General features: G+C 37.2%; 2 protein-coding genes across 3 annotated transcripts in view; both read left to right on the plus strand.

Moving 5' to 3' along the window:
• Nucleotides 1–26,958, plus strand: part of LOC113060912 (neuronal PAS domain-containing protein 3-like) — a 783,891-nt gene that overhangs the window by 564,163 nt on the left and 192,770 nt on the right. The window lies entirely within an intron of this gene.
• Nucleotides 536–25,824, plus strand: LOC113060911 (EMILIN-1-like). Its single transcript, XM_026230177.1, has 8 exons — nt 536–1,106; nt 17,458–17,580; nt 19,985–20,196; nt 20,438–22,582; nt 22,990–23,106; nt 23,403–23,420; nt 23,761–23,895; nt 24,018–25,824. The coding sequence occupies exons 1-8, from the start codon at nt 955–957 to the stop codon at nt 24,338–24,340; spliced, it is 3,225 nt and encodes a 1,074-aa protein (XP_026085962.1). The 5' UTR covers nt 536–954; the 3' UTR covers nt 24,341–25,824.

Raw genomic sequence — 26,958 nt, forward strand, 5'->3', positions numbered from 1 at the left:
TACACATTTCGACATTCTGCAATATTTTACTTATTCAAATTTTTACTCATCTGCATAAATTACAGTACAGAAATTACATATTAATATTGTGCAATTGTATGTATTAATTTAGTTATTATGTTAGTTATTTAGTGACCTGAGATTTGTTTAGATTTACTGAGATAATTTCCGTCTGAGATTTTATGTGTAAATGTTTAGATTTCCTGTTTAATCTAACTGAACCTTAACAAAACTAAGAATTATAAAAAAACTAAAAATGCACAAAGAACTCAAACTGGGCTCTCCAAAGCACAAAAGCTGCTCTCTTCATCTCTATCTTCGGATGTGGGACATCAGCCATTCTACCAAGCTGCCATATGTTTTTAATCACTGCTGCTCACCATTGTATGTCACTAAGATTTCATAATCACCTCTAGTATTCACGCACGTGGTCCTGTTGGTTTTTTAAAAATATAATATGGCTGTGATTCTGTCATCAGTGAACTGGAGGGAGGGTTTCTAGAGGGGAGGGAGCTGAGGAGAGAGAGAGAGAGTGTGTGTGTGTTGGGGACGTTGGAGTGCGTCAGAGCGCACTGGCTCCCCTCGCTCCAAACTCACTGCATCTCCTTTCCAAGAAAACTCCTCCAGATTTTAGGAAGCCTCTGGATTGCTTTGTTTGGATGTACCGACAAATATTACAAACCATTCAAAAGAAGGATAGCGGGAGTTTAGATAGTTTTATCAGCGCAAAAGGAAGGAAAGCGCCGTTACGCGTCGATTTGAGAGATTTATCCGACAATTTTGGAAGCAGCGCTCAGGACGCGCATAATGGATCGATAGTACGAACTGCTGGGAGTGTAAAGAAGCTCCTCTAGACACCGCGTAAGCGCATTTTTTTGGTGGAATAAAGGCTCGTTACAGAGAATTCATTAGTTATATAGTGTTAGACACCGTTTCAGAACGACGTGCGCTGTGATGGATGGAGCAGTCCTCTTGATATCGATGCTGGTGATGGTTTCCTCTGGAGATGTTTGGAGCGCGTCGTATCCTCAGCGGTATAACCTGTACGCAGACTCCCAGACTCAGACTCAGTCTTTAAACGGGGCGAGAGCAGCGAGCAGACACAGGTAATGACACTTTCAGTTCAGCTAATCAGTCTGTGCTCTCATATTCTTCATTTGACGAGAGAAAGAAAGAGGGAGAAAGTCTGTATTGGGAAAGAAGATAGACTTTCCATGTTGCTAATAAATTACCATAACATTGTTTATTACATTGGTTCCACTAATATAATAGATAGATAGATAGATAGATAGATAGATAGATAGATAGATAGATAGATAGATAGATAGATAGATAGATAGATAGATAGATAGATAGATAGATAGATAGATAGATAGGATTTTGCACAATCAAGAAATCCTGTTTAGTTCCATTAGATGTGACTTTTTCAGACCAATCAAACTTTGTTCTGCATCTACGTTGCACAGAGGGCATGACAGATTACAGACAGACAGATAAATAGATGGAATATTTTATAAGTCCGGGAAGTTACAGACGTTATGCATTTTTCTGTTTTTCCATTTATTGAGGGAACATTACCTGGAGGGCTTTAAAAAGCAAATGTGCTTTTAAATGTGTGGCACAGATGACTACATGAAAGCAAAAACCTCCCTTCATCTGACAGTGAAACGACAGGAGGTGCATTTTCTGTCCATCAGAACAGCTAATTATGGCTTACTGAATGCAAGGTGGTAGTTTTTCTGGGACCCCTGTGATTTCCAAAGCCTTACAGGTCATGGTTATATGTGTCACCACCTTGGTAGTAATTAAACCAAAATCACCTTCCTTTATCTGTCAGTCTGTTGGTTCTTCAGTTCAATGCTCTCTCTCTCTCTCTCTCTCTCTCTCTCTCTCTCTCTCTCTCTCTCTCTCTCTCTCTCTCTCTCTCTCTCTCTCTCTCAGCCACACACACCCTCTCTGACATTGTTGTTTTGATTGTGATTATTGGGGTGTGAATGGGAGAGGTTGTCCCGGTTCTGACGTGCAGACCGGGGCTTCCCCCTTTTTCTGACGCAATGCTTTCTGAAGGGTGGACAGACACGCAGGCCACATGCTAATGGCCACGAATTATGTCCTGGAATCCATCTAAACAATGTGTAAATAAAGATTAGTCATAGAAATTGTTCATATACAGCCAACTGAGTCCGTCTAAACAATTTTGTACTTACAAATAGTTCCCAAAAATAGTCTGTCAGATTTGTGAGGGGGTGAAGGGTGATGTCTATGATGTGAGATCCCTCTGTGCCAGCGGTATGAAGTATGTACTGCCTGCTTGAGAAATCTGAGTCGAGTTACTGGGGATTAGCAGCCTGTTTGAACTTTGAGTTACAGCAGATGTAAAAAGTATTCTGCGTTTTGTGTATTTATTTTATGGAAAGCGAAAGAGCAGGATGGAGGGAGGGTGAAGAAGTGTGAGATTGAAGTCAAGGGAAGAAGTTGTTCTTTTTCTTTTAATGTGGAGAACACATCTTCTCTCTTGTGGCTTTTTCTCTTCTGGTCTTCTAAAATGAACGGATTGATAAATGTTGACCCGTGTTGCTTGTATCAAATGTGCATTTCCAGGGAAAACCGCAACATTAATCAAATCTATAAAGGAATGTATGCCACAAATTTAGCAGACATTTTATGCTAAAAGATTCTGAAAGAGGAACTGCGAGAAGTGGAGCTGCAGCTGCCAAATGTGTAAGCACCTAAATCACCTCTTTCCTCTAAATTGTAGGCATTCGCTGCCAGGTTTTTGTGTGTTGGAATACATCTCCTAATATGATTGTTTTGAGGTGTGTTTATCTACAAAATCCAGCACTTTAAGAGGATACAGCATCTTTGAAAATCTAGCAGAATATGTGGCATTAGTGACTGCCGTATGAAAATGAAATGGAAATGCTGGTTCATATTCATTCATATATATTTATGTGCTCCAGTATAAATTAGTACATCTAATTTGATGGAACCTATGGATTAGCTCAACTCTTCAGTTTGAGTTTTGGTCTGGATCTGAGCATTAAGGGGTCTAGTTTTGGTCTGACATTCTGACGGCACCCATTCACTGCAGAAGATCCCCTGGTGAGCAAGTGATAGAATGCTAAATTTCTCCAAATCTGTTGTGAAGAAAAAACTAACTCATCTACATCCTGGATGGAAAATGTTCATGTTTGGGTGAACTTTTTTTTTAGGTAAACTATTATTGAATAAAACATCTTTTTAAGATGCCCACAATATGTCATGTGCAATAAATAATGTCTGTGTGTGTTACGACCATAGACAGAGACATTAAAATGGTTTGGGTTGTGCTGTAGCGTCACAGCTTCTTAGAAATGAACCCTTTTTCTGCCAAACCAGAAGTCAAAAGTACACGCCTGAATGTTGTGTGCACTGCTATTCAGGAAATCATGCTGGACAAGCTTTGATGAATGCCCTGAAGACTGGATACCCATGTTAATTTTTGCATCTTTCATACATTTCTTAAATATATTTATGCTGACAGACAAACAGAGAGTGCTGGAATGCTGGTCTCCAGAGGGTGACTTTTAATCTGGATGGTGTCACAGTAATAAAAATGACATAGTCGTGGACTGAGTCCATTATGTGACTAAGTTTGCCTTTATGAATGTAAGGTCAAGTGAATGGTAACTCCTCAATCACTATACCCAAAGACCTGATTAGATACTGACAGAGGTAAGAGCTTCTTAATGGGATAACAGCAAAGTGGTTTTCATTTGATCTATTTTTGCATTAAAGCAGACTAATGGGGGCTGTAAATGAGAGTCTTTTTCCGAGTTTAACATTTGGGTTTATTTTTTATATTTTTGCCAGCAATCTACTTTTCAAAAGCGTTTCTCTTGTAACCCAACTACCTTAGAATGGGTTGATTGTTTTTAGTCAAAATTCAAACCCATTCAATGCATCTTTGTAGTATGTAAATCTCTTACATGCATCCTTATTAAAGTGTTTCTTTTTGCCTCTTGTGCTGGTATTTAAAGAGGGTTTACGCAAAGCTTAGCCTCTGTGGATGGAAAGTTCCTGGTCCTCGACCTGGGCTTTTTGAAGATGTGGCAGTGGTTGTGAAGCCAAAAGCTGCTTGTGGTGGTGCCTGTTAGTCTCCATCACATGCAGACAGGAAGCCTTTGCTTTAACAGCGGCCTCTTCACACCAATAGGAACTTCCTGTAGAGGATGATCAGGACTCTGGCCTCGTTCTGTAAAAAAAAAAACACCTCTGATATGCAAAGTGCTTCCGGTGAACAAGTTTGTGTTTGACAAGGTAAGCAGTTAGTGAATGTTAATGGTTATTAAAGACATCCCAAAATGTCTGTCATGAATGATTGCTTCTGGATGACAAGCTTGAATGGGATTGTGTCATAGTGGTTAGGTTTAAAGCAGTGATTCCAGTTCAGTTATTTTTGTTAATGTCTTTTTTGAACTATTACGTCATCCCAACAAACTTTCAACCAAAGTTCTTTTAATGTTACTGTAGGACTATTTGTTATAGCTTTGAGAGAACGTTGCCAGAACATTAGCCAATGTTAGCTGGCATGATGAAGCGATACTTGTACAAATTAATATCTAAATATTATTTTAAGATGAATTATAGCTCGATTTGTGATTACAGCAGCTTAACGGAAGCGATACCAAACATGCAGTCTTTTGTAATTAAGATAGGATAGCAGTATTTATCAGATAATCTAGATTTTACATTTCTGAAAAAAAAAAGTTGGCTCCATGATAGTAGAGTGTTATGGAAATGTATCAGGGTAAATAAATACATTAAAAAATTCAGCTAGGATGCAATAAAATCGGTCAGAAGTGACAGTAAACATATTTATGATTTGTTACAGTATTTCAAATACATTTGATTTAAAATAATAAAAAAGCATACTTTTCTACAAAAATATATGATTTCTAGAGGATCATGTGATGCTGAAGACTGGAGTAAAGGCTGCAGAAAATTCAGCTTTACCATGATATGTATAAATTAAATTTTAAATTATATTAAAATAGAAAACTGTTATTTTTAAGCTTAATAATATTTCTCAATATTAATGTAATAATAAATGAAGCCTTGGCGAGCATAATGCACTTATTTCAAAAACATTGTAAAAATGTTTACTTTGTTTTAAGGACTGTTTTAGAACAAGTTAAAAACAGACTAATTAAAAACTCAAAAATTAATGTATGTGTTCATCAAATAACCAACCAATACAGCAACGTTAATTTCACTGAGGAGTAAATTCCAGCAGATTTTGAATCGTCTGATATCACCATTTCTGAGAAACCTCGCAAATAATTGTTTTTATGGGAATGGTGTGCAGATGGATGTTAAATGGATGTTTTCCAAAAGTGTCTCATCCACACAGAAACATCAGAAAACATTAAATTTGCTTTCTGTTCATGTGTAAAGCCTCAAAAAAAGCTCATTGGAGATGTATTTATGAAAAGAACTCACCATTCACTGATGCATCCAGGTCACACACACTCACAATTGTATGTCTGATCTACTGTATCTCTCATGTTTTGCCGCAGATTGCATTTGCAAGTAAATTTGCTTTCATCTTTGCAGGACTGTGATATGAAGAGTGTAAAAAGTAACACACCTATAGCAATGGTGTGGTGCATAGCACAGCGTGCACAATACCAGGCATGGCCTAAATGCAAAAAGGGCATGAAGCCACATCTGTGGTACTTCTGCTCAAAAGGCATGTTCCTTCTCCTTTTGCTTTAGTGGGGTTCCAAGTTGAGATGCCACAGATGTGCAGCTGCGGTCAAACCCCTGCAGAAACCGCTTTCCTGTAACAGGAGCGAGTTACAGTATAACCACAGGGAAACATTTTTCCCACGAGCTTACCCTTCCAGCATTAAATATGTGGCTTGTTTGATAAAAGAGCGACCTGACATTTACTGGTGCATTACTTATAAGGGTAATCACAACAGTGCGGCTTATCTGGAAATCAGAATGAGAAATAAAATTGGATGTGAACACCAATAATATCTAAACATTGACTTGAGCTGATAAGAGTGGGGTTAATAGGAGGACATCTGTTAGTGGTGGTCTTGTTGCTTATTCTGGCCCAGTGTGTGACTTTTCCTACCTCTGCTTTATTTAAGGAGGTCATGAAGAAAAGCATTTAGGTTCAGATATTTAATGCATTCCTGAAGGTTTGAGTCACAATGGGAACTTGTAGACATCAATCTTCATTGTGTACTCAACAAATAAAACTTGACTTTATCTTTCCTTAGCAAATTATGGCTATTATAGCTGTTTCTTAAAGCTGAAGAATGCAGAGACAACTAAGCCATTTCAAAGTTGTTTTCCCCAAAAAGTGGCATTGTCATGTGACCTACAAGCTGCATCAGTGTTTTGCGCTATCAGAAGTCAGAAAGAGCTTTATTGCCAAGTATGTTTGCGCATACACACAAGACGTGGGTGGTATCAAATAAATATAAGTGGTATTGCACATATTTTTATTGCTCAATGGGGAGAGCATTTAACTGTTAATGAGGCTATTTGTGAAGATTATTAAACGTGTCCTTACATTACAGTATATTTAAAACATATCTAAATACATAACTTTTATTTGATTTTTACTTTATTATTTTGATGAGAACACTATTGTTCTATCTGCAATTTTATATACATACATATACATACATATATTACTTTAACAGTGGCAATTTTTTGTAAATAATAATAATAATTATCAGTATTATTATTTTTGTTAATATATATATATATATATATATATATATATATATATATATATATATATTAAGCTCTTAATGAAAACTGTCCAGTTATTAGGTTTCAGTGTTGAATGGCAACACTTGATTGCAAAATCAGTATTGTGCCTGTGGGTGAGTTTTGATGTTTCATCTCTGTATCAGTGTTTTAGTGTGAAGACACAGTTGGAGTGGACAAGTGTTCCAGCCCGGTGCCTTTTCGGAGAGTCAGACGAGCATGTGTCCCCTCCTGGGGAGAGACAAATAAGCAAGGCTGTAAAAACAGGCTGCCCGTTCAGCCACAGCTGCTCTGACCACTTCCTGTTGCAGAGGTCCCAGGCAGCATGCAGGGTCACTCGGAGGATATGTGGGGAGAGACAGGAAAGAAGGAAGAACTGAAGAAAAAGAAAACTGTATGATGATTGAGCCTTTGTGTTCAGCACTGGAGTGCAGGAAGTGAAAATCGTCAGGCTATTAAGTAAAACAAGAGGGAGTTTTATGTCATTGTGTGTTTTTATGGAGTTCGATATCAAAAGAATCCCTTCACTGAGAATAGTATTATCTCTTGATCTCTCTCACTTTCGGTCATCTCTCTGTCACACATTCAATCTTTCTTTATTTGCGTAACTTGATAGTGTGTTTCATAATGCATTCAATCTCAAGTATGCAGAGGCACGATATTGATGGATGTGTAATTGGGTTGTATAATCTCCAAAACCACAATTATCATGTGTGTGCATTTTTAAAGGAGCCTTTAACCCACAAATGAAAATTGCCACAATTTACTCACCCTCATGTTGTTCCAAACTCAAATGATAGTTCATAGTGTCTGTTGAGCTCCAAAAAGAACAAAAACAAAATACTATTAAAGTGGATTATATTGTTTGTGTGCTATATTAAGTCTTCTGAAGTCATAGCTTTGTGTGAAAAACAGACAGACTGAAATATAAATCGTTTTTACCAAAACATCTTCCCATCTGTTTTTTATTCGGAATACAGATATATTAGAGCTACAGTGGAAGGGAAGAATGTCAGTGAAAAACTTTTTGGAAAAACGTGACTGGGGCAACATTTCTGCAAAATGGTTTTGAATTGTTTCTTGTAAATTTTCCAAGACTTTCAAAATCCAGTGAAAGTGCATTCAGTTTTATTTGAAACGAGTGAACAGCAATCTTGCAACGTTTTATTACATAAGTTGTTGTAATTATGCCAGCAGTTCAAAAATGAAATGTCCAGGGAGTGCAAATAAAAGTTCTACATTCTATCACATTTGAAAATCAGAATCAGAAATAACATACGGCCTACACTAAATCTAACCAGTAGTGTTAACAATAGTAAATACTGGATGTAAAACACATTTGCTTTAGCAAATATGTCATTTTAGTTTGCTTCTATATGTTTTTCATCTACTTTCATCAAACTGTACCAGGTGTGCTAATGAGCAAGTTTACTATGTCAGAAAAGCAACACATGTGGAGCTGATTATGTGATGCAAATGACAAAATGTATTAGTTTAAAAATTGTGCACTGCAGTAAAAAGTTTATTAATTGATAATTGACCCCTAGTAATCATAACTTGTGTGAAAATGTATAAAAGTGTTTTCCTGTCTGTTCACAGCAGTGAAATGTATGTATAGGTATGTTTTTAGAGGTTTGCAAAAATGTAGGTACACTGTAAAAAATTTCTTGTTGTTTTTACAAAAACTTTTTGGCAGCTGTGGTTGCCAGAATAATTTTGTAAAAATACAGAAAACTGTAAACACATTTACATCAAAAACTGTTAATTTTACAATATAAAGCTGTAATTTACAAACAGGAAAATGTGAATATAAACCAGTAAATTCAACAACACACAAAATTAAATCTGTTTTGTACCTTGAAAATACTGACAACCACCATAATAATAAAGATGGTACTGTATAAGAGAAAGCCACATGAAGTATCAAAGCTCATCACAAGTAGCTTCACCACAAGCAGAAGTATATATTAACATATAGAAGGTGCACATTTATGGAAACACAAAACACCATCATGGTAACACACGTGATACTTAAATAATGCAAAAAACTTTCATTAAGCAACAGAAGATGTAACATAAAGCTCAAATGTACATAACTGATAACAAGAACTATTTAAAAACATGATTATTTAAACAAAATACTTTCAAACGTGGGAGTGTCACGCAGGGAATTCTGGGAATATCAGTTTACAGTTTTAGACTGTAAATTATACATTGATTTGTTCTTTTTTTTACTTCTAAAAGCTGTATAATTAACAGAATTTTACTGTAAATTTACATTAAATGCTTTGTTAGATCTTTTACAGTTTTTCCCTGTATATAGTACGGGAACTTACTGTTAACCTATTATCAGTTTTTTTCCGTAGCGTTTTTACAAAATTTTACAGTTAAAATTACACTTATTTTTTACAGTGTACAGTAGAGGAATATTTTTCCAATCAGCCTGGGTTGGAAACTGCTTCTGTGAGGTCAGATCCTCACACAAAGCCTCTATGTGCTGAAGAAGACATGAAATACGTATGTCATTAGGACTACTTAAAGTTCTCTGTTTTTTGCCGTTTAGAGCCTAACATAAGTGGTCACTGAACTGTTCTAAAAGAAATGTTGCTAAGAGTTGTGTAAAGCTGTGTGTTCTTCAACATTCTTTGCACTTGTGTATTTTCTGTTTTGGGCAAACTGTTCCTTTAAATTTCCAAAATGGTGTCTCTGTCCCATTGTAGACTGTTACTAGAGGCTATAGCTGTTGTGACTTCTCCATGAAGCCAGAAGGTGGTTTGGTGGGCAGATTCCAAGCATGTGAGGACAATCAGAAGCTGAAGTCTGAGGCAGCTAGTTTTGCATGATGTCACTTACTACACCTCACACACCAAAAGAAGAAGAACTGTCCAGCCTCTGTTGGTAGCCTCTACATGTGTTAATCGTTGGGACTTTGCTCTATGACTCTGTGTAAACATATCCACATTAATCAGTACAGTACCAGATGGGAGAAGAAGCCTCGTGTGTTTTAAAAGGGTGGGGGACATCGTCTTGGCACTAGCTGCCGGATTACAGTTCATATAAGAAGCGTTAAGACCCTGAATTGAGGAATATCTGAGGTGACACGAGTATATGAGTTTCCACAAAACAGGCCAAAACTGAAGGTGATCATATATGGCAGCACTCATAGAGAGTTTGGAAAGTTATTGCATACAACCATTCAAGAGTTTGGGGTCAATGAGATGATTTTATTATTTTTTCACAAGACTGGAGTAATGGCTGCTATAAATTCCGCTTTGCATTACAGGAATAAAATGCATTTCAAAATACATTAAAAACTGAAAAATGTGTACGAATATTTCACAATATTACTGTTTTTACTGTATTTTTGATCAAATAAATGCTTATATCAGTTTATCACAGGCATAAAGTGTCAGTTTTATGAAATGAATACTATGATTTATGATAAGCTTCAACGACAAAGACATGAACAAGATATCCATCAGTGTGCATAATGTAAGATCCGTATGCTAAACATATGGGGATACTGTAGTTAGGTTCTTGTATAGTTAAATTCATTTTAAATGAGTTAAATTAGTTTCTTCCTCATTAAATGGCTCCCTAGATAATAGACCATTTCTGCAGTCCCATTCTGCTCTGTTGTTTTAGGTTTGCTGGAGAAGGTCTAGGAAGTGATATCACTGGATTCTGGAGCATGTTACACATGTGTATATTTATGTACTCAATCATTTCAGACACATTAATCAACATGTGAGTGCCATCATGTCCATATTGTGAATCACTTGGGAGGTTCAATGAGTGTGAGTGTAGGAAGGCTGATATTTTTTGACTGAATGTTTCTTCAAAATGCTACATTCTTCTAATGTAATTTCTGTCCTGGGAGCAGCAATTACAGCTTTTATTGAGGGAATGATTGGAAAAAACAGTTTTCAGCAGTGCTGAGGAACAAAGAGATGACTGTATCTTTACACCACATACTCTACATTGGATTAGGTCACTTTTCTGACAGATAATTAGAGAATAGTGTGTGTGTGTGTGTGTGTGTGTGTGTATGTGTGTGCTCTTGTTTTTGTGAAATATCAGGACACAACTCTGTATAATGACATGGGTATGACACAGGTATTACAAGGAGAGGGTGACTTATGAGGACATAACCCATGTCCCCATTTTTCAAAACGCAAAACAAGTTTTTTTTGAGAAAGTAAAAATGCACAAAGTTTCCTGTGAGGGTTAGGGTTAGGTGTAGGGTTGGTGTATGGCCATAGAACATACAGTTTGTACACTATAAAAACCATTACTCATATGGGATGTCCCCACTTTCACAAAAAAAACGTATGTGTGTGTGTGTGTGTGTGTGTGTGTGTGTCTGTGTGTGTGTGAACAGTGAGACAGTGACTTCCAAATGTCATTTATACACCCTTTAACAGCTCTGCAAGAAGAGAGTGGTTTTCGTAAGGTATTTTACATTGACTTTCATGCATTTGGCAGACACTTTTATTCCAAGTGATTTAAATTGGAATCAAGCTATACATTTCACCAGTTCATGTATTCCTGTAAACTAAACCCATGACCTTGATATTGCTAGCTGCATGCAGTACTGTTTGATCTTCAGCATTATGTTACAGAAAACAGTTTAAAGGTGTCCTTTTGCCTTTGGTAATCATGTGATGTGAATTTATTTGAAACCTTATATGGTCCCTACTTATGCTTTTTAAACAAAATCACACAAAGAGAAAGTAACTCGTTTGAATTAAACAGCAGATATCATCAACTGCAACTTAAACACATGCTAACATCTTTTTTTATCATTTAGCATTATGTTCTATTTCAACTATTTTGAGTCTTTCACTGCTGCAGTTAGTTTTTAGATCCAAGCAGGTGAAACAATCATAACATCTGGGTAAAATTACATTATTACTCTGAGATGTGCTTCTGTTTTAGCATATTTCATTTATTTTGCCATGTTTTTAATCTCAGGCGATTATGCAGATGATTTTTAATGCCATGACATTTCTACTTTACTTCACTTTAGCAAACCCATTTATTGCAGTCACTTATGACTATAAAGTCGTTTATTTTTGGATAACAGAAATTATGTAATGGAAAAATATGAAAACATTTTGCATAGCAGGGATTAATATCATTTTTTGTATATTGGAATCATGTCTCATTGGTTCAAATAGAGGCTGCACAAGTGTAAAGCTTCCAAATGCACTTTATTTTGTCCCCTTTTCCTGTCTTCTCTCATATTTTCCATTCTTTTTGGCGCTGAAAGATGTTGAGAGTCTTAGTAAAGTTATGAGGTGCATGAGTGTTTGATAAAAGCGAGCCTAAAATGAAAATTCTGCATGACAAATCCAGTAAGAATGTGGATCATTCATGGCATGGAAATACTGTGGTCTGGTTCACTCCAATCAACAGCTGAAAAACAAATAGTGATGGACTGAAGCAGCATGACAACTTAGTAAAACCTATAAATCTAGAAAGCTCCTTGCATGAACTGCTAGCATTACACGCGGTATTGTTATGAAGGCTACGTATTGAGTAAGGGATTGTCCACTACTTTACACCATAAATGAGATACACTGAATTCAAAACCTTGTTGTGTTATGATGCATGGAAGCAGATTTTACTGGACACAACTGTGGAACGTATTAGTAGTAATAGAGATATAAAAGACAATGAAAAATCATTTGGAAAGCCTTTTAATGCATTACCTGTGGAAACAATAATTTTGTCTGGGAAAAATTGAAAGGATTGTCCCCTTTTATTAAAAAGATCCTATAGGCTTTTAGGATTAATTACTTCCTAGTCGTTAGCAGTTGCTATTTTAGGGGGAGCGACTTTCTCATTTTACAGAGCATTTGATTGGACAAACATCTGTGTTGTTTGACATGAGCGATGAATATGTTTAATCTGTTTTTCCTGCGTAGATCCACTAAAAGTAATTTTGTTCAATGTTTAGTAACACACTAGCATATAGATGAATTCAAAGCTAACAGATATGGACTAAAAGCTACAAAATTCTCTTTTAGTTCTCTGAAATTCTGTTTTTTTTTACTTGTTGGTCAAAACACTGCATTTTCTTTTGTAATTCGTTATAAACATCCTTTCATTTAGCCAGAATGGATTATGCCATGATGTCATTACTCTGATCTAGCACCATCTGTGTTTAATATTGAAGGCCAAAACATGAAATTGTGCTGACAATACGTGTGAGCATCCCAAGCAGCTGTGGAAGCAGGAAATCCACCGTAGGTTACTGATGAACTGTGAGCAATCAAAGCAGGAGTCAGGTGGTAATGGTCTAGAGAGTGTCCACATGGAAGATGTCTTGGGAAAATTACATGTTTTTTCCATGACGAGCCATTTGTTGGCTAACTTCCCTCTATTACAAAATGCATTTGCAAAAGGAATGGGTCTTCTGTTGGTTACTTCTTGGCAGTGACCTTTTCAGAGGTCACTTTTTATTGCAAATAAATAAATAACTAAGTAAAATTACGATAATATCGATAAAGACCGAATGGGAAAGTCATTATAATGCTCTGGAAATTATGAAGAAGTACAGCTGTTATCAGTTAATGAGACCTCTTTAGTTTTAATATTTCTCATTTTGAATTTATAAGATAAGATTTGATGTTGAACATATTTTAATGCATTATTATTTTTTATTTATTTAAAGAATAATTTAACGAACTTTTATTAATGTTTCTTTCTTCTATTTATTTTAATCTATTTTTCCTTTTATTTTTTTTCATATATTACACTGTTATTTTAAAAACTAAAACTAAAAACTAAATTTAGTAATTAGTTTACATATAACCTTTTTGTCATTATTATTATTTATAAATTATTAAGAATAATATTATTTATAATATTATATTTTGTATATTTTATGTGTGTGTGTGTGTGTGTGTGTGTGTGAATTAGTTTATTATATTAAATATATAAAAATACACACACACACACAGTGGGCCCTATTTTAACGATCTGAAACGCAAGTGTCAAAGCGCGAAGCGCAAGTAACTTTGTGGGCGGGTCTCGGCGCTGTTGCTATTTTCCCGGCGGGATAAATGGCTCTTGCGCCCGGCGCAAATCTAAAATGGGTTGGTCTGAAGTAGCTTCATTATTCATAGGTGTGGTTTGGGCGTAACGTGAAATAAACCAATCAGAGCGTCATCCAACATTCCCTTTAAAAGCAGGTGCGCAAGTTCCATTATGGATTGCTATTATTATGGCGTATTTACCAGGCGCACGCCAGGAGCGGTTCACAGCCGAGGAGACTGATGTTCTTGTAAGAGCAGTGAAAGACAGAGAAGTTGTGTTGTATGGGGATGGGAGAATAATTAGCCTGAATAATTTGTAAGCTAGATTTATGCCTATTTTTTTCACATCTTCGTGTCACACCACAATGATTTCCGTCATCTCATGTGTTAATATTTTTTTAGTGTAACAATTTATGATTTGCAAAAATAACTGTTGCATCTGTGTAGATTACATGAGCAAAGTGTATGCGCGTTGTGCACGCTATACATTATGGTCAAGCATGCGCCCTTAAAATAGCATAATGAACAACGCGCAATGCGCCACTGACTTTAGACTAGGTTTTTTCTGGTCAGTGGCGCAATTGTTTAATGGAACAGCAAAATAGCACCAGGGATTGTTTGCGCCGGAACACGCCTCCTTTTTTGCGCTGAACCGCCCAGGGAGCGCAAGTTCATTCACTAGTTTAGCGACGTGCTTCTGTGGAGGGAAAAGCGCGCTTTGCGCGGGTGCAAAATAGGAATGACACATGCGTCGGTGTACAAAGTCAATTGCGCTGGGTGCAAGATAGGGCCCAGTATATACATACATATATATATATATATATATATATATATATATATATATATATATATATATATATATATATATATATATATATATATTAGTGCTGTCAATCGATTAAAAAAAATTAACTAATTAATCGCACAATTTTTTAAAATTAATCGCGATTAATCGCGATTAATCGCAATTAAAAGACTGAAACTTTTTGGATATGTAAATATAAAATGTAAATAATTAATGTAAACTCAAGAAAAAGAAACTATTTAAATTCAAAATATGATTGTTTATTGGAATTTTTGTTTAACTTGTAACACAGATTTTCTCATGTAAACAACATACCTGCAATAAACCATCAATATCCTCCAAATTAACTGTTGGCTTGAAAGTCATTTAACACAGGCAACACAGGCATTTAAGTACCATTTGAATTTCAAAACAATCAATGCCAATAAAAAACAAAAATGATTTCCACGTTGAATTCTAAGTGGACTGCAAAAAAATTCCAAAGTATAATCATTGCCAGTACTTTAAGTGGGCCAGTGCACAGGTAGCCTACTCAGTATCGCCACTTCCAAATATAGCTCTTGAGCGTACCGCCACCTCTCCGTGCGCCCAGAACGTGCTTTTAGCGTACCGGTACGCTCATTTGGACATCTGTTTTAATAGAGGTTTTAATCTTTTTGCCGATTTTCAGAGCGCCCTTCACAATGCAAGCTTCCTAATTCATCCCACCCAGAGCAGAAACTGCATTACCCATTCACCCTTAAGTTATACAAGTGAATAGCGCATGTGTCGCTTTTTCCACTGTTAAGTGTCAACAACTCAACGTGGCCGGAGAAGGTGTGTGAAACTCGTTGTGAGTTATACTAAAGCAAAATCTTGAGTATTTATTGTCTGATAAACATTAAAAACTGTCTGCGGAGGTTGAGTCGTCCTGCAGCCCCCGCTGGCTGTTCATTGGCTGCAGCATCTTTTTTCTAAGTTCTAAAAAAATACCGTAGACGGCAAGGCACAAATTTAGATATTCATTTATCTAATTAATCTATAGCCTATGCACAAAGACAATATGATCTTTTTGTCCCCTTTTTGTGTTAAAGCTTGATGAAGAGAGAGAGCGCAAGTTGCTGCAGCTGCGAGGAGGACAGTGATGCACGCGCACAGGAGTGATTGACAGTTCGCGGCACTGTGTACAAAAAATACTCCGCTACACAATTATTTATTTATTTTCGTTTAAGCTTATTAACGTTAGCGTTACAGAAAGGTCTGATTTACGCACTGTTACAGTCATTGTTTTTTTGTTTTTTAAACAATGACATTTGAGTTCATGATTTTAATGTTGCTGTTTCTTGTGGCAGACTAAATGAAGAGTAATGTTTCTTGTGGCAGACTGAAGAGTAATCCGGCAGAGTTTTATACTGAAACTTTCCGTCTAAAAGTCCTTCCTTGGTCTTATCCATATTTCTTTGCACGTTGAACACACATAGGCCACAACTGGAAATAAAAAAAACTGCAACCGCGTTAATTGCGTTATTTTTTTTTAACGCGTTAAATATTTCAAATTAATCGAATGCGTTAACGCGCTAATTTTGACAGCACTAATATATATATATATATATGAATTACCACTCTTTATGAAATGTTCTATATAAACTAAGAGTCATGAGAGGTGGTTTTTGACTAATGAAATTTCACTGTAGGCAGTGCCAGTAGAAAAGAAAAGATGGGGGAAAAAATGTCCCATTGCTTGTTACTTGTTGCAGTCATGGCTGATTTGGACCAAAAACAATAATGGAGGGTAATACTGTCTATTAAAATGGTTGATGTCATCTCAACACTGATTGATCATCATTTCTGATAAGCTGTATTCTAGAGAAACCAAACTTTTGCATGGGGCCTCATTTGGTGAATAAAGAGTTTATATTCCCCTAATGGGAATCAATGGTATTCATTGTATTTTTAGCAGCTGCACACGTGGTTGTCTGGTTTAGCATGCTTTAGCATGGAAATCACATGTTTATGTGACGTCATAAAAATAATCTATGTGGGTTTATTCTGAAGAAACACAGAATGAGTTAAATGTGCACTGATGGCAATCTTTATTGCAGCGGTCTGAGGTGTAACTTAAGCTTAATTCATGAACGAACAACTGCAGAAGACAAATTGCATCTGCGTTACACACAGCAGACAATCATGTAGTTTGTTGCTCTTACTAGTGGACTAAACCAAAACTAGGGCTAAACTTAAAATGAGATACTGCAAGTGATGCATCCAACTTGCTCTAACTGTAGTCAGCATGAACCTCAGCAGATGTTTGAATTCCCAGTGCATGCAGTGAAGAGATTGTAACGGCCTGATCCCAGGGCTTGTTGATGTTGGTGTGAGAGGCAGGGCTTACTAAAAGAATCGAGAGATGTATTTATCTGCAGATTTCTGCTAATTTATGAGGCCAGGGGACATAAGGACTTCTCAGACTGATAGAGAATCACTTTAAATCTAACACAGACACTAGTTTGAGAACACTTAAGGGGGATATGTTCTTTAAACTTGTTACTATCTTTGGAGGGCTTTATTTATTCATATTTTTAAAGCTGTGAATCTCAGTGATGGAATTTCTCATATATAATGTTTAAAAGTTCATTCAAGGTCAAATGAGTGTTAATTTCCTATGAAAGCCATTGTGTATTGTAATAGACAAGCCATGATAGAGCACAAATTGTAAATTGGAAAAAAATATTATATTAACGTTGGACTTGGCAGACTTGTTTACAGTCTTTTGTTATAAAATCTACTATGTTACATTCAATTAGTCCAGCTTATTCCACAAGTATGCTAACTTCTGTACATGCACATTTCTTTTTACAGAAACTGGTGTGCATATGTGGTGACCAAGACTGTGAGCTGTGTGGTTGAAGATGGAGTGGACACTTACGTGAAGCCTGACTATCAACCGTGTTCCTGGGGTGTTCAGTGTGCCCGTGTTGTAGTGTAAGTGCTTCTTTTTTTATCCGTATTGGACTTTTGTTTTCTCTCTCTGACATGTTTTATCTCTGTTTTATTTGTCATACCTTCCATATATTATACAATGATTATCGGTGTATTCATTATACAGCAGATACAGTAAAATGCTATAATAACGGCATTTTGGGCCAGCAACAAACAAGCTACCTTAAGCAGTATTTCTCTGTAACAGGTGGCTAAAACCATCTACTAACCAGCCTGGACTACTAAGAAGCCTGCTAACATAGTCAAAGCATAATAGGAGTGAAATTGTTGTCTGTATGGGCCGGAGGCATCAGCTGTGTTGCAAAGTTGCAACTTAAAGGGACACTAAGTTACAACATATGTGTCATTATTTCATGATTAAGTATCATATTTCAGGGGAACCCAGAAGTTACAGAAGGCAAAATTAACCTTACCAGGAGAAACTGAAATTCAGAGCACATCTGCTAACAAATTTGAATGCTGCTATTGGATCATTGTAAGTAAATGTCATATAACGTGACTATTCATTACTTTACAGAGCCTACAAGCTACAATTTCCCTAAAGAACAAATAGTGCAACCAAACTAAGATCAGAGTTTACAAACCATCTAAGTAGTTGCTTTGCTAAGTGTCTCATGTTGATTTTTGTTCCAGTCTAAGAACATACAGTATGAACGGCTGGTGCAACCCATCCTAATTTTTACACAAACTATAAGTATGATGTAACTTGCTAACATAGGCAGCACATGCGTGTGGCATGAAACAGGCCCAAAGTTGGGTACCATTTGCTGTATGTTATTTAGCTTAATGCTAGTTGTATGCTACTTTACCATGACACTTAAGCTTATCCATTTTATGCATCTGTTTGTTGATATAAACATGCACCTATCAGACTTTAGATCAGTCAGAGCATTTGAGGTAAAAGCAAGTCTGTTTTCCTGACCTTTATTTTAGTGCACTCTAAATAAGTGGAACCACTACCTATTACATCAACTAATTTCAGCCAGGAAACAGATGTTGAAAGCTAACATCATCATAACATTCATAGACGCTAGAATATATACCACATCACATTTTACTGGAAATATGAGTCATTAAAGTCTAAGAAATACTAAAAACATTGTGTTTACATAGTAAAGCTAATGTCAACAAATGGAGATAAATAGAATGTAGTTTGAGGATGCCAAGATTAGTAAGTGTGTGCAATTGCAAGGTGGTTTCCAGTTGCTGTAAATGTACTAAACTCCAGCTGGAAAAGCTTAATCCAACTCCTTTAGACACACACACACACACACACACTGCTACAGTATGTGTGGAATGAGGTGGCTTGCCATTCCAAACTCTACAACCAACGCGCCACAGGAATTAGGCTTAAAACCTACTAAAATACCACCACTTATTTTTGCACTCATCCAGTAGAGTCGGGTGACCCCTTTTCCCCCTATTTTTCTTCTCACGGGGGTTATGGAACAGAGTGTGTAGACAAAAATGCAGTGTCTTAAGAACTGTAACCAAAAGAAAAATAACAGAAATGTTCAAATTGTTTCCTATTGCATCTAAATATGGTGCTGATGTATGGGTTCAAGGCTAACCATGATGTTTCACTATTATATTTGTTCATTTAAATGACACAGTGAACTTGAGACCTAGACTACTAGTCAGAATTACAACATAAATATAATGTCTCTGATGAGATGGTCTTTTTTAGAAACCCCTTACCATGAGTATTAAACTTCTATAGATTTATAGTTTCTTAATTACAAAACATACAAAAGGTCCCATAGATTCAAGGAGGCATCCATGCTACAGTATATCTAAAGATATGCGCAGTTTCCACCATAACCCAGTCCTTCATTGAATAAGAGGTTTATACAGCTGGCCGGCAAATGTCTATGTAGTAACTAGTGAAGGTGGTATGACTGTGCTGAGAATTCATTTGGATACATACAGTATATGCTATAAATGTCTTCCTCCATTCTTGGAACAAAAACAGTATGCAATTCAGCCTGTGTTTTTCAAGTGTTTGTCGGTATAAATTAATAAATTAATTTGTTGAGAAGTGAGTGTTGCAGTACAACACTGTTCCCAGAAGGGATTTGTTTGTTTAAACGGAGAAAATGTTTAATATTGAATATATTATACAATATACAGAATTGTGAATCATAAGGTTATGCATGTACTAGGCCTGGATATTTTTTGTTCTTTTAGATTGTATTGATTGTATTCTTTGTAGTTTTTATCATCATATAATTTGTGTTGTTTTGATTGTTTCTCAGTCCCATGTATTTCACAATTCAAACTAAACATTGCAAGTCAGGAAATACTTAGGCATGGCTGGATTTATCACAGCAGTGTCCAAACTAGGACATTTCAAGCTTTCATTCAAATGGATTTCATGTGTTTATAGGTACCGGACCTACATGAGGCCCAGATACAAGGTGGCTTACAAAATGTTAACAGAAATGGAGTGGAAGTGTTGCCATGGATACAGTGGAGTAGACTGTAATGATGGACCAAACAGGGGATCTGATACTCAGGTCTCAACAACCAGACCTTGGCCTAGACCACAACCAGGACAAACTGGAACTAATAATGGTCATGGACAGACCGGAGGGAATGGTAAGTTAATGTTTTCTGGCCTTGTTGATGTTCTCGATTTTTCCATACCTGCATCTTCTGCATCTTTCAAGCAGATCCAGTCTTTACAGAAATACTCTAAAATGTTAAAACTGGCCACTGGAGCATTGTTTTGATTGTCAGAGTTGACAAGACTGTGAATTATGGGTCTGCCAAACCATTGCTAATCTTTAAATATCTAAAGACTATCTTTAAATTACCATTGTGTTTGATCTTTGCCTAGGGAGAGGTGACAATGACAAGATTAAGCAACTGGAGGACAAAATCCAGAAGTTGAACAAAGACCTAACTGACATGCAGTCAACTATGCGTGGCATGAATGAAAGATTCCAAGAGGAAATTCGTAAGCCAGGTTTTAATAGTGGCAAAACACCGGCAGATGCAGCCCAGCCTGAAATGAAAGAGACCATCCATAACATTCAGACCAAGCTTGATCAGTTGGACAACCGTACTCAAGCTCATGACAAGACTCTAGTCAGCATCAATAACCACCTCGTGAATGGAAAGGGAGGAGGCAATGACTTAGACAATGGGGGAGTGGGAGGAAACAGGTTAAACACCTTGAAGGAGGAAATCCTCAGAGAGCTTGAACGTCGAGTGACTCTTTCATGTTCTGCCTGTCAGTCTGGAGTGGAAGACTTGAGAAGGCAACAGCAACAAGATCGGGAGAGGATCTTTGCTCTGGAAAAGCAGATTAATGCCATGGACCAGCGTCACCGCCAGACTCTTGATGGTTTGCGCCGAGACCTCAGCCGGTCTCAAGGCTGCTGTGATACTGTAACAAACCTCAGTAGACGACTTAATGACATGGACAGGAAGATAAGCTCAACGTCAGAGGCCTATGACAAGCTTCAGGATCGTCTGAATAGGGAACAAGGGGGAACTGAAGGTGGTGGAAATTCTGAAGGAATAGGTGGACAAGGACAAGTTCCTATAATGCCAGATCTTTTCAATGATAGTCTAAAAGACCTGGAGAGACGGCTCAACAACACTGTACAGAAGGCAGAGGAAAGCTGTGCTTATATGGAGACTAACATACGGGATTCATTCCAGCAGGAACTCAGAAATCTTCGCATTGAATTCAATAATCGTATTCTTGACCAGGAAAATAGGATTACTGACATAGACCTTGACATAGGAATGGTTAAAGAAACTGTATTTGATCTTGATAAGCGCCTATCTCGGCTTGAGAATACCACATCCTTTATAGACAAGAGGTTAAGCGAATGCTCTGGCTGCTCAGGCTCAAGTTCTGGGTCAAGTCCAACCGGTGGTAGTCCGAGCCCTAGTGAGACAGTGAAGTTTTTGGAGTGGAGAGTCATTGCAAATGAAGATGAGATCAAGCGGTTTGACACACGACTCAAGGATCTCTCGGTGTCCGGTGATTCTCTTGAAGATAGGGTCATTAACCTCAGCCATGATGTTCGCAAGATCAAAGCACTAACTGGAGACAATGGAGAACACTTCAACAGGATTGTCATGGAGATTGAGAACTGTGATGTGTGCAGCACAGTGGAAGATGACCTAAAGAAACTCAAGAACATCACAAACCATGCCATGGACAGATGGCAGAAAGAAATGAACTACATTAAAGGTAAAACTGACTCTGGTCAGACGGGCTGTGTGGATGTTTGCTCCAGTTTGCAGAATGAGATGGATCAGTTGAGAGAGGAGGTACAGAAATGCAGTGGTCAATGCAAGATCGACCTGACTACTCCTACAGGAACAGAATCAGGAACAGGTCACCTGGATGACCTACAGAAACCACTGGATGGACACAGTGTCATCAGCAGTAATACTGGTGACCTCCGGTCAATTCAGAGAGAACTGTCTGAGGTCATCTTAACCTTCAGTTCCATCAACGACACACTAAAAGGTCTGGAGCATGTGGTCCAAAAACATGACAGTGTTATTCACGACCTTGGAAACACCAAAGACAAAATTATTTCTGAAATTGACAAGATCCAACAGGAAATGACAGAGCACATAGAGGACAGCAGGGTACGTTTTGACAATATGGATCGAGATGTACGCCGCTTTGGGAATAACTTTGTGGTTAAGATGGGTGACTGCAAGAGGACTGGCGATGGTCTGGATAAGAGGCTCTCTAAACTCGAAGTGGTTTGTGGTCGGTTTGACTCTGTCTCAGATAATCTCCAAAAAATCAAAGAAGGCCTGAACAAACACGTGTCTAGCCTGTGGAACTGTGTCAGTGGGCTAAACAACACAGTGATCTCACACAGTGAGTTCATTGAGATCTTCCAGAACACGCATCTGGATGATATCCACGGCAAGATCAAGAGACTCAATTCCTCAATGGTCCACATCCTCAAGGAGTTCCAGAGCTTAACTGAGAATGACTTGACAGGTCTGACTTAAGTGCTTAAAGTAGAAAGCCAGAATTAGAGTTTTACTAACAATTTGACAGCCTGTAAGATCATATTCTAAATTTCCAGCATCATTAACTAACATATCTCTTATATTTTAATGGATATCAGCGTTGTACACCATTCTAAATTTAACTGAGAATGGATTCCATTTAATGTAATCCATAATGCAATTGCCAGAGTGCATTAATTGTTAAATGTCTTTGAATTACAATTTAGTAAACTTCTCTTGCTGCCATTCCTATTCAAATTCCAATTCAAATTCCTGTGGGGTGTGACTGTTCAATTCAAATTTACACACATTTAAAAGGAGACGATTCTGAAATTTGCACAACAGTGATGGATATGAAAAGACAAAATCTTTTAATTACATCCTTTTTAATTATAGGTTTACCTGGACCACCAGGTCCTCAGGGAGAAGGAGGGCTCCCAGGTCCACAGGGACCTCCAGGTAATGATGGACCACCAGGTATTCCGGGCTTACCTGGGCCGAAAGGACCTCCTGGTGAGAAACCTTATTTTTGTCCAAGGATTAGTGAAAATGTTCTCCCAAAATGAATATTTTGTCATTATTTACTTATTCGTGGTGCTTTTGGGAGCTTGGCTGTATACTGTACTTATCTTACATGGAAAGCAGAAGCTCACTATATTACTCAATAAAACATACAAGATTGGAATGACACGAGGATGAGTAAATTTCAGACTGGCAATTGTGATTTTTGGGTGAACTAGACACTTCATATTATATGACACTTGCACAATATTTTAACATGACTAAAATTTTGCTTTCCCCTATTTTAGGTCTCAGAGGAGAGAGAGGTATGTATTGAATTTGCTTTTAGTTCTTTTAGCAGCCTTATCCTAGTCAATCACTGAGGTTATTTTAATGTGTGGCAATGTTTGGAAAGAAGACAAGAATTCAGTGAGATGTGTTAAGTGTCTGATTGCACGAAAGTCAGCGATTCTTCTGTTTTAAGTGTAGCGCCATGTGCTACGTTGTTATTGGCAGTACTGGGTCAATAGTTGAGCCAAAGGTCAGCAGCTGACAACTAAAACTGGTTGTGTAAACCATGGCTATATAGGGATGAATTTAGGGTTAAGAACTGATTATGTCAACAATTTGAAATCTTTTATAAATGTACTGTTGTGATCATTTCAGGTATGGCCGGCGCAGATGCCAACATACCACGTCTTTCCTTTTCAGCAGCTCTCACAAATCCCATGGTTACATCTGGAACAATCATTTTTGATACGATATTGGTAAATGAAGGAAGCTACTATAATCCACAAACAGGTAATCTTGGCACTGCTGACATAAAGTCTATCTGCATTTCTACTTGGCATGAAGCAAAAATAATGTGGAAGGATGGAGCCATGGAAAACTGTATACATATTTGTTTTTTCTTAAATATACAGGTATCTTTACTGCACCACTTGATGGACGCTACTTCTTCAGCGCTATCCTGACAGGTCACAAAAATGAGAAGATTGAAGCTGTGCTCTCCAAGTCTAACTATGGCATGGCTCGGGTGGACTCAGCAGGTTACCAACCAGAAGGGTTGGAAAACAAACCCATGGCTGAAGCAAAACCAACACCAGGGTCTCTGGCTGTCTTCAACATCATCCTGCCCCTTCAGGTGGGCGACACAGTCTGCATAGACCTGGTCATGGGCAAACTGGCCCATTCAGTGGAGCCTTTAACTATCTTCAGTGGTATGCTTCTATATGAAAATGTGTAGTGGTCTTTTCAATGATTAGCACTGAGACTAATCAGAAGACCAGCAAAACGACGGGGCTATAAAGAGACACTCTAAATGACGTTTTTCCATCTGGGATGGCGATGCACATGCTGTGCATTGATTTTCCTTCGGTATCTTATCCAAATCTACGGATGTTGTTAGACCTCCTATGAACTCCTTGAACAGAGAATATAGTTTTATGTGGAGGAACTGTTGCCCTTGATATGTAATCCTAACCCGCATTTTGGAGAAGTGTTGTAACAAATACTACTGCAGGTTTGTGTTGACATTGTTCTTATTGAGATATTTCCATGTTATATGAATCACAGACATGAGTTAAGAGTAATCTCTCATGCACCAAAAATGACTGTGAGGTCTGTCCGACTTCCCTTGTATGCCACTGCACGTTAAAGTACTCTTGTGCCAAAGAGCTTGACTCACAGTCAGGGTTATATAGGTTAGGCTGATGGGTGTGGAAAATTGGGAGATCTAATGAAAGGAATTCATATTTTTGCTGTGAATGTTCAAATCCTGTGCTCCTTTATCTGCTTTGGGTCAAGGCATGATCTTTAAAACTATACCATATATGCCTTAGTTTGAATTCTTTCTATTTTATTTTTATATTGGAAGTGCCAAGTTTTCCAGGAGTAGCATCCTGCTCTTGCCAAAGATGTTTAACTTAATTAAATATGTGGTTGGTAGTATGATTTCAGGAAGCATTCAACATGTTATCCAACCTGTTAATCAGTGATGTACATCATTGCTTTCCATGCAAACTCTGCCTCTGGAAAAGAGACGAATGCAATGAAATCTTCGTTCCTCAGGCTTATCTAACCAACGAGAAAGGGCTTTTTGTACATGCATCTTCTTGCATTTTGAGATCCCGTTGACATGTTTACAAAGACATCAGTTCTACTGGAGTGGAGAACCATTGCATTTTGCTCCATATTCATATTCCCAGCCTGAGTGTTCAATGGAGATTATTATCAAACAGAGCCTATTCTTAATGTGGTTCAACAAAGTGCCTTTGAAGAATAACAAAGCTGAGGATTCAGAGGGTGTCCTTCAACTCCTTCTGTCTGTGTGGTCTCGCTTGAATGTTTACTGTACGACAGCCCAAAGAATTTGGAACTACGCAGCTTTTTCTTTTTCTGGTTTAAAACATACTTGTGCAATTTCACAGCACGTTGAGAGAAAAGATCTCAGTGTAATGCTATGAATTTTCAGACTTCATGTGGTCTAGAATGTTGAAAATTAAGGCTGCTATCTTTTATGTGCTGTGTTTCATTTATTATTTTTAGTTATAAAGAGATTTCCCAGCTCATAAAATGGAAGCTACAGCAGCAATGGAAGCATTAAAAACTATTTACATGTAAAAGAGACCAAATCTAAGATTTTATAGTTCCCTCTCATGGTTTAACCTGTTACCTTGAATGTGTACATTGGCAACACGTGTGTTTCAAATAAAGATATTTAATTTTACACATTTTACTCTCTGCTGAACTGAGTGTTATGGGGTTTTGTATTGGATTACTTTAAGACATACAATTTAATTTAGCATCAGCATTGTTCAAAATACCAAGCAGACTACTGTTCATTGTCTCAAACACAATGAAGATAATTTTGTAGTCAAGGACCGTAATTCTGTTGAATAGAATTTCAGTCAGTGATTGATGGTGCAATTTTTGCCACTGTCTGTGACTTCTCTATTCAACATGGGAAAAGTCCATACTGGAGTTACTGGATCATTTGTCAAAGTTGTTTCATTGTGATTGAAAACATTGTTTTCAAATAGAAAAGACCCACTGTTTCTCTTTTGAAAAATAATTTTTAGAGGCATGTGCATAGAAATGCTGTGATAAAGGAGAGGACTGCAGAATGCATTTTCCACATCGCAAGCAAAAGCAGTCATTAGGAGATTGGCTTGTAATTTAATAATAAAAAATAAAAAAATCTGGGTGTCCATCCATAGTCATACTGGGATGTAGTTTTGGTGAATAATGCCTTCTGTTTGTCAAGTCACTGGTGTCTAGACAAAGTGTTGGCTTGTGAACCTCCTGACCTCATTCAGATATGTAATTTTTTTTTTTCTTCATACTGTATTTCTGTATTGCTTTTTATACTTCAGCAACCCTAAATCCAGTCTGTGGAGAAGGTCAATCAGTTTTTTCCTTTCTTTCATGAGGTCAACATGAAACAGCACAATATGATTCTATTTTTGTAATGAATCATATTTCCAAATTAAACAGAATATTCAAAGTAAATGTAAGATAGAAAATTATTTTATCCACCATGAATGGACTGGATCATCCAAAGTACAAAATGGAGAAAGAGCTAAATGTGAATTTTCCATGTATCGACGAGGAAACAACAGTGACTAGGATTTGGAGTTGATGCCTAACTTCATCCAAATGGAAAAGTTTTTTGTAAAGCCACTGTATATTACTGCAAAAACTAAGTCAAGATTTTAGAAAAGATGTATAAATACAACATAGCTACTGGCTATTATTTGGCTTTTGGTTTTCCATGTCTTCTCAGCTCACATTCATGTTTGTGGCTGAAAAGGAAAGTTGGTTCTGAGGTACAGTAAGTTATTACATTTTTATGAAATATTATGA

Source organism: Carassius auratus, chromosome 42 (genome assembly GCF_003368295.1).
Source record: "Carassius auratus strain Wakin chromosome 42, ASM336829v1, whole genome shotgun sequence".
Lineage (NCBI taxonomy): Eukaryota > Metazoa > Chordata > Actinopteri > Cypriniformes > Cyprinidae > Carassius > Carassius auratus.

Coding starts and splice junctions, on each gene's coding strand:
- LOC113060911 (XM_026230177.1), top strand. CDS start 955: ATGGATGGAGCAGTCCTCTTGATATCGATGCTGGTGATGGTTTCCTCT. Junction 17,581..19,984: donor CAGTGTGCCCGTGTTGTAGT/GTAAGTGCTTCT, acceptor ATGTGTTTATAG/GTACCGGACCTACATGAGGC. Junction 20,197..20,437: donor TGGACAGACCGGAGGGAATG/GTAAGTTAATGT, acceptor ATCTTTGCCTAG/GGAGAGGTGACAATGACAAG.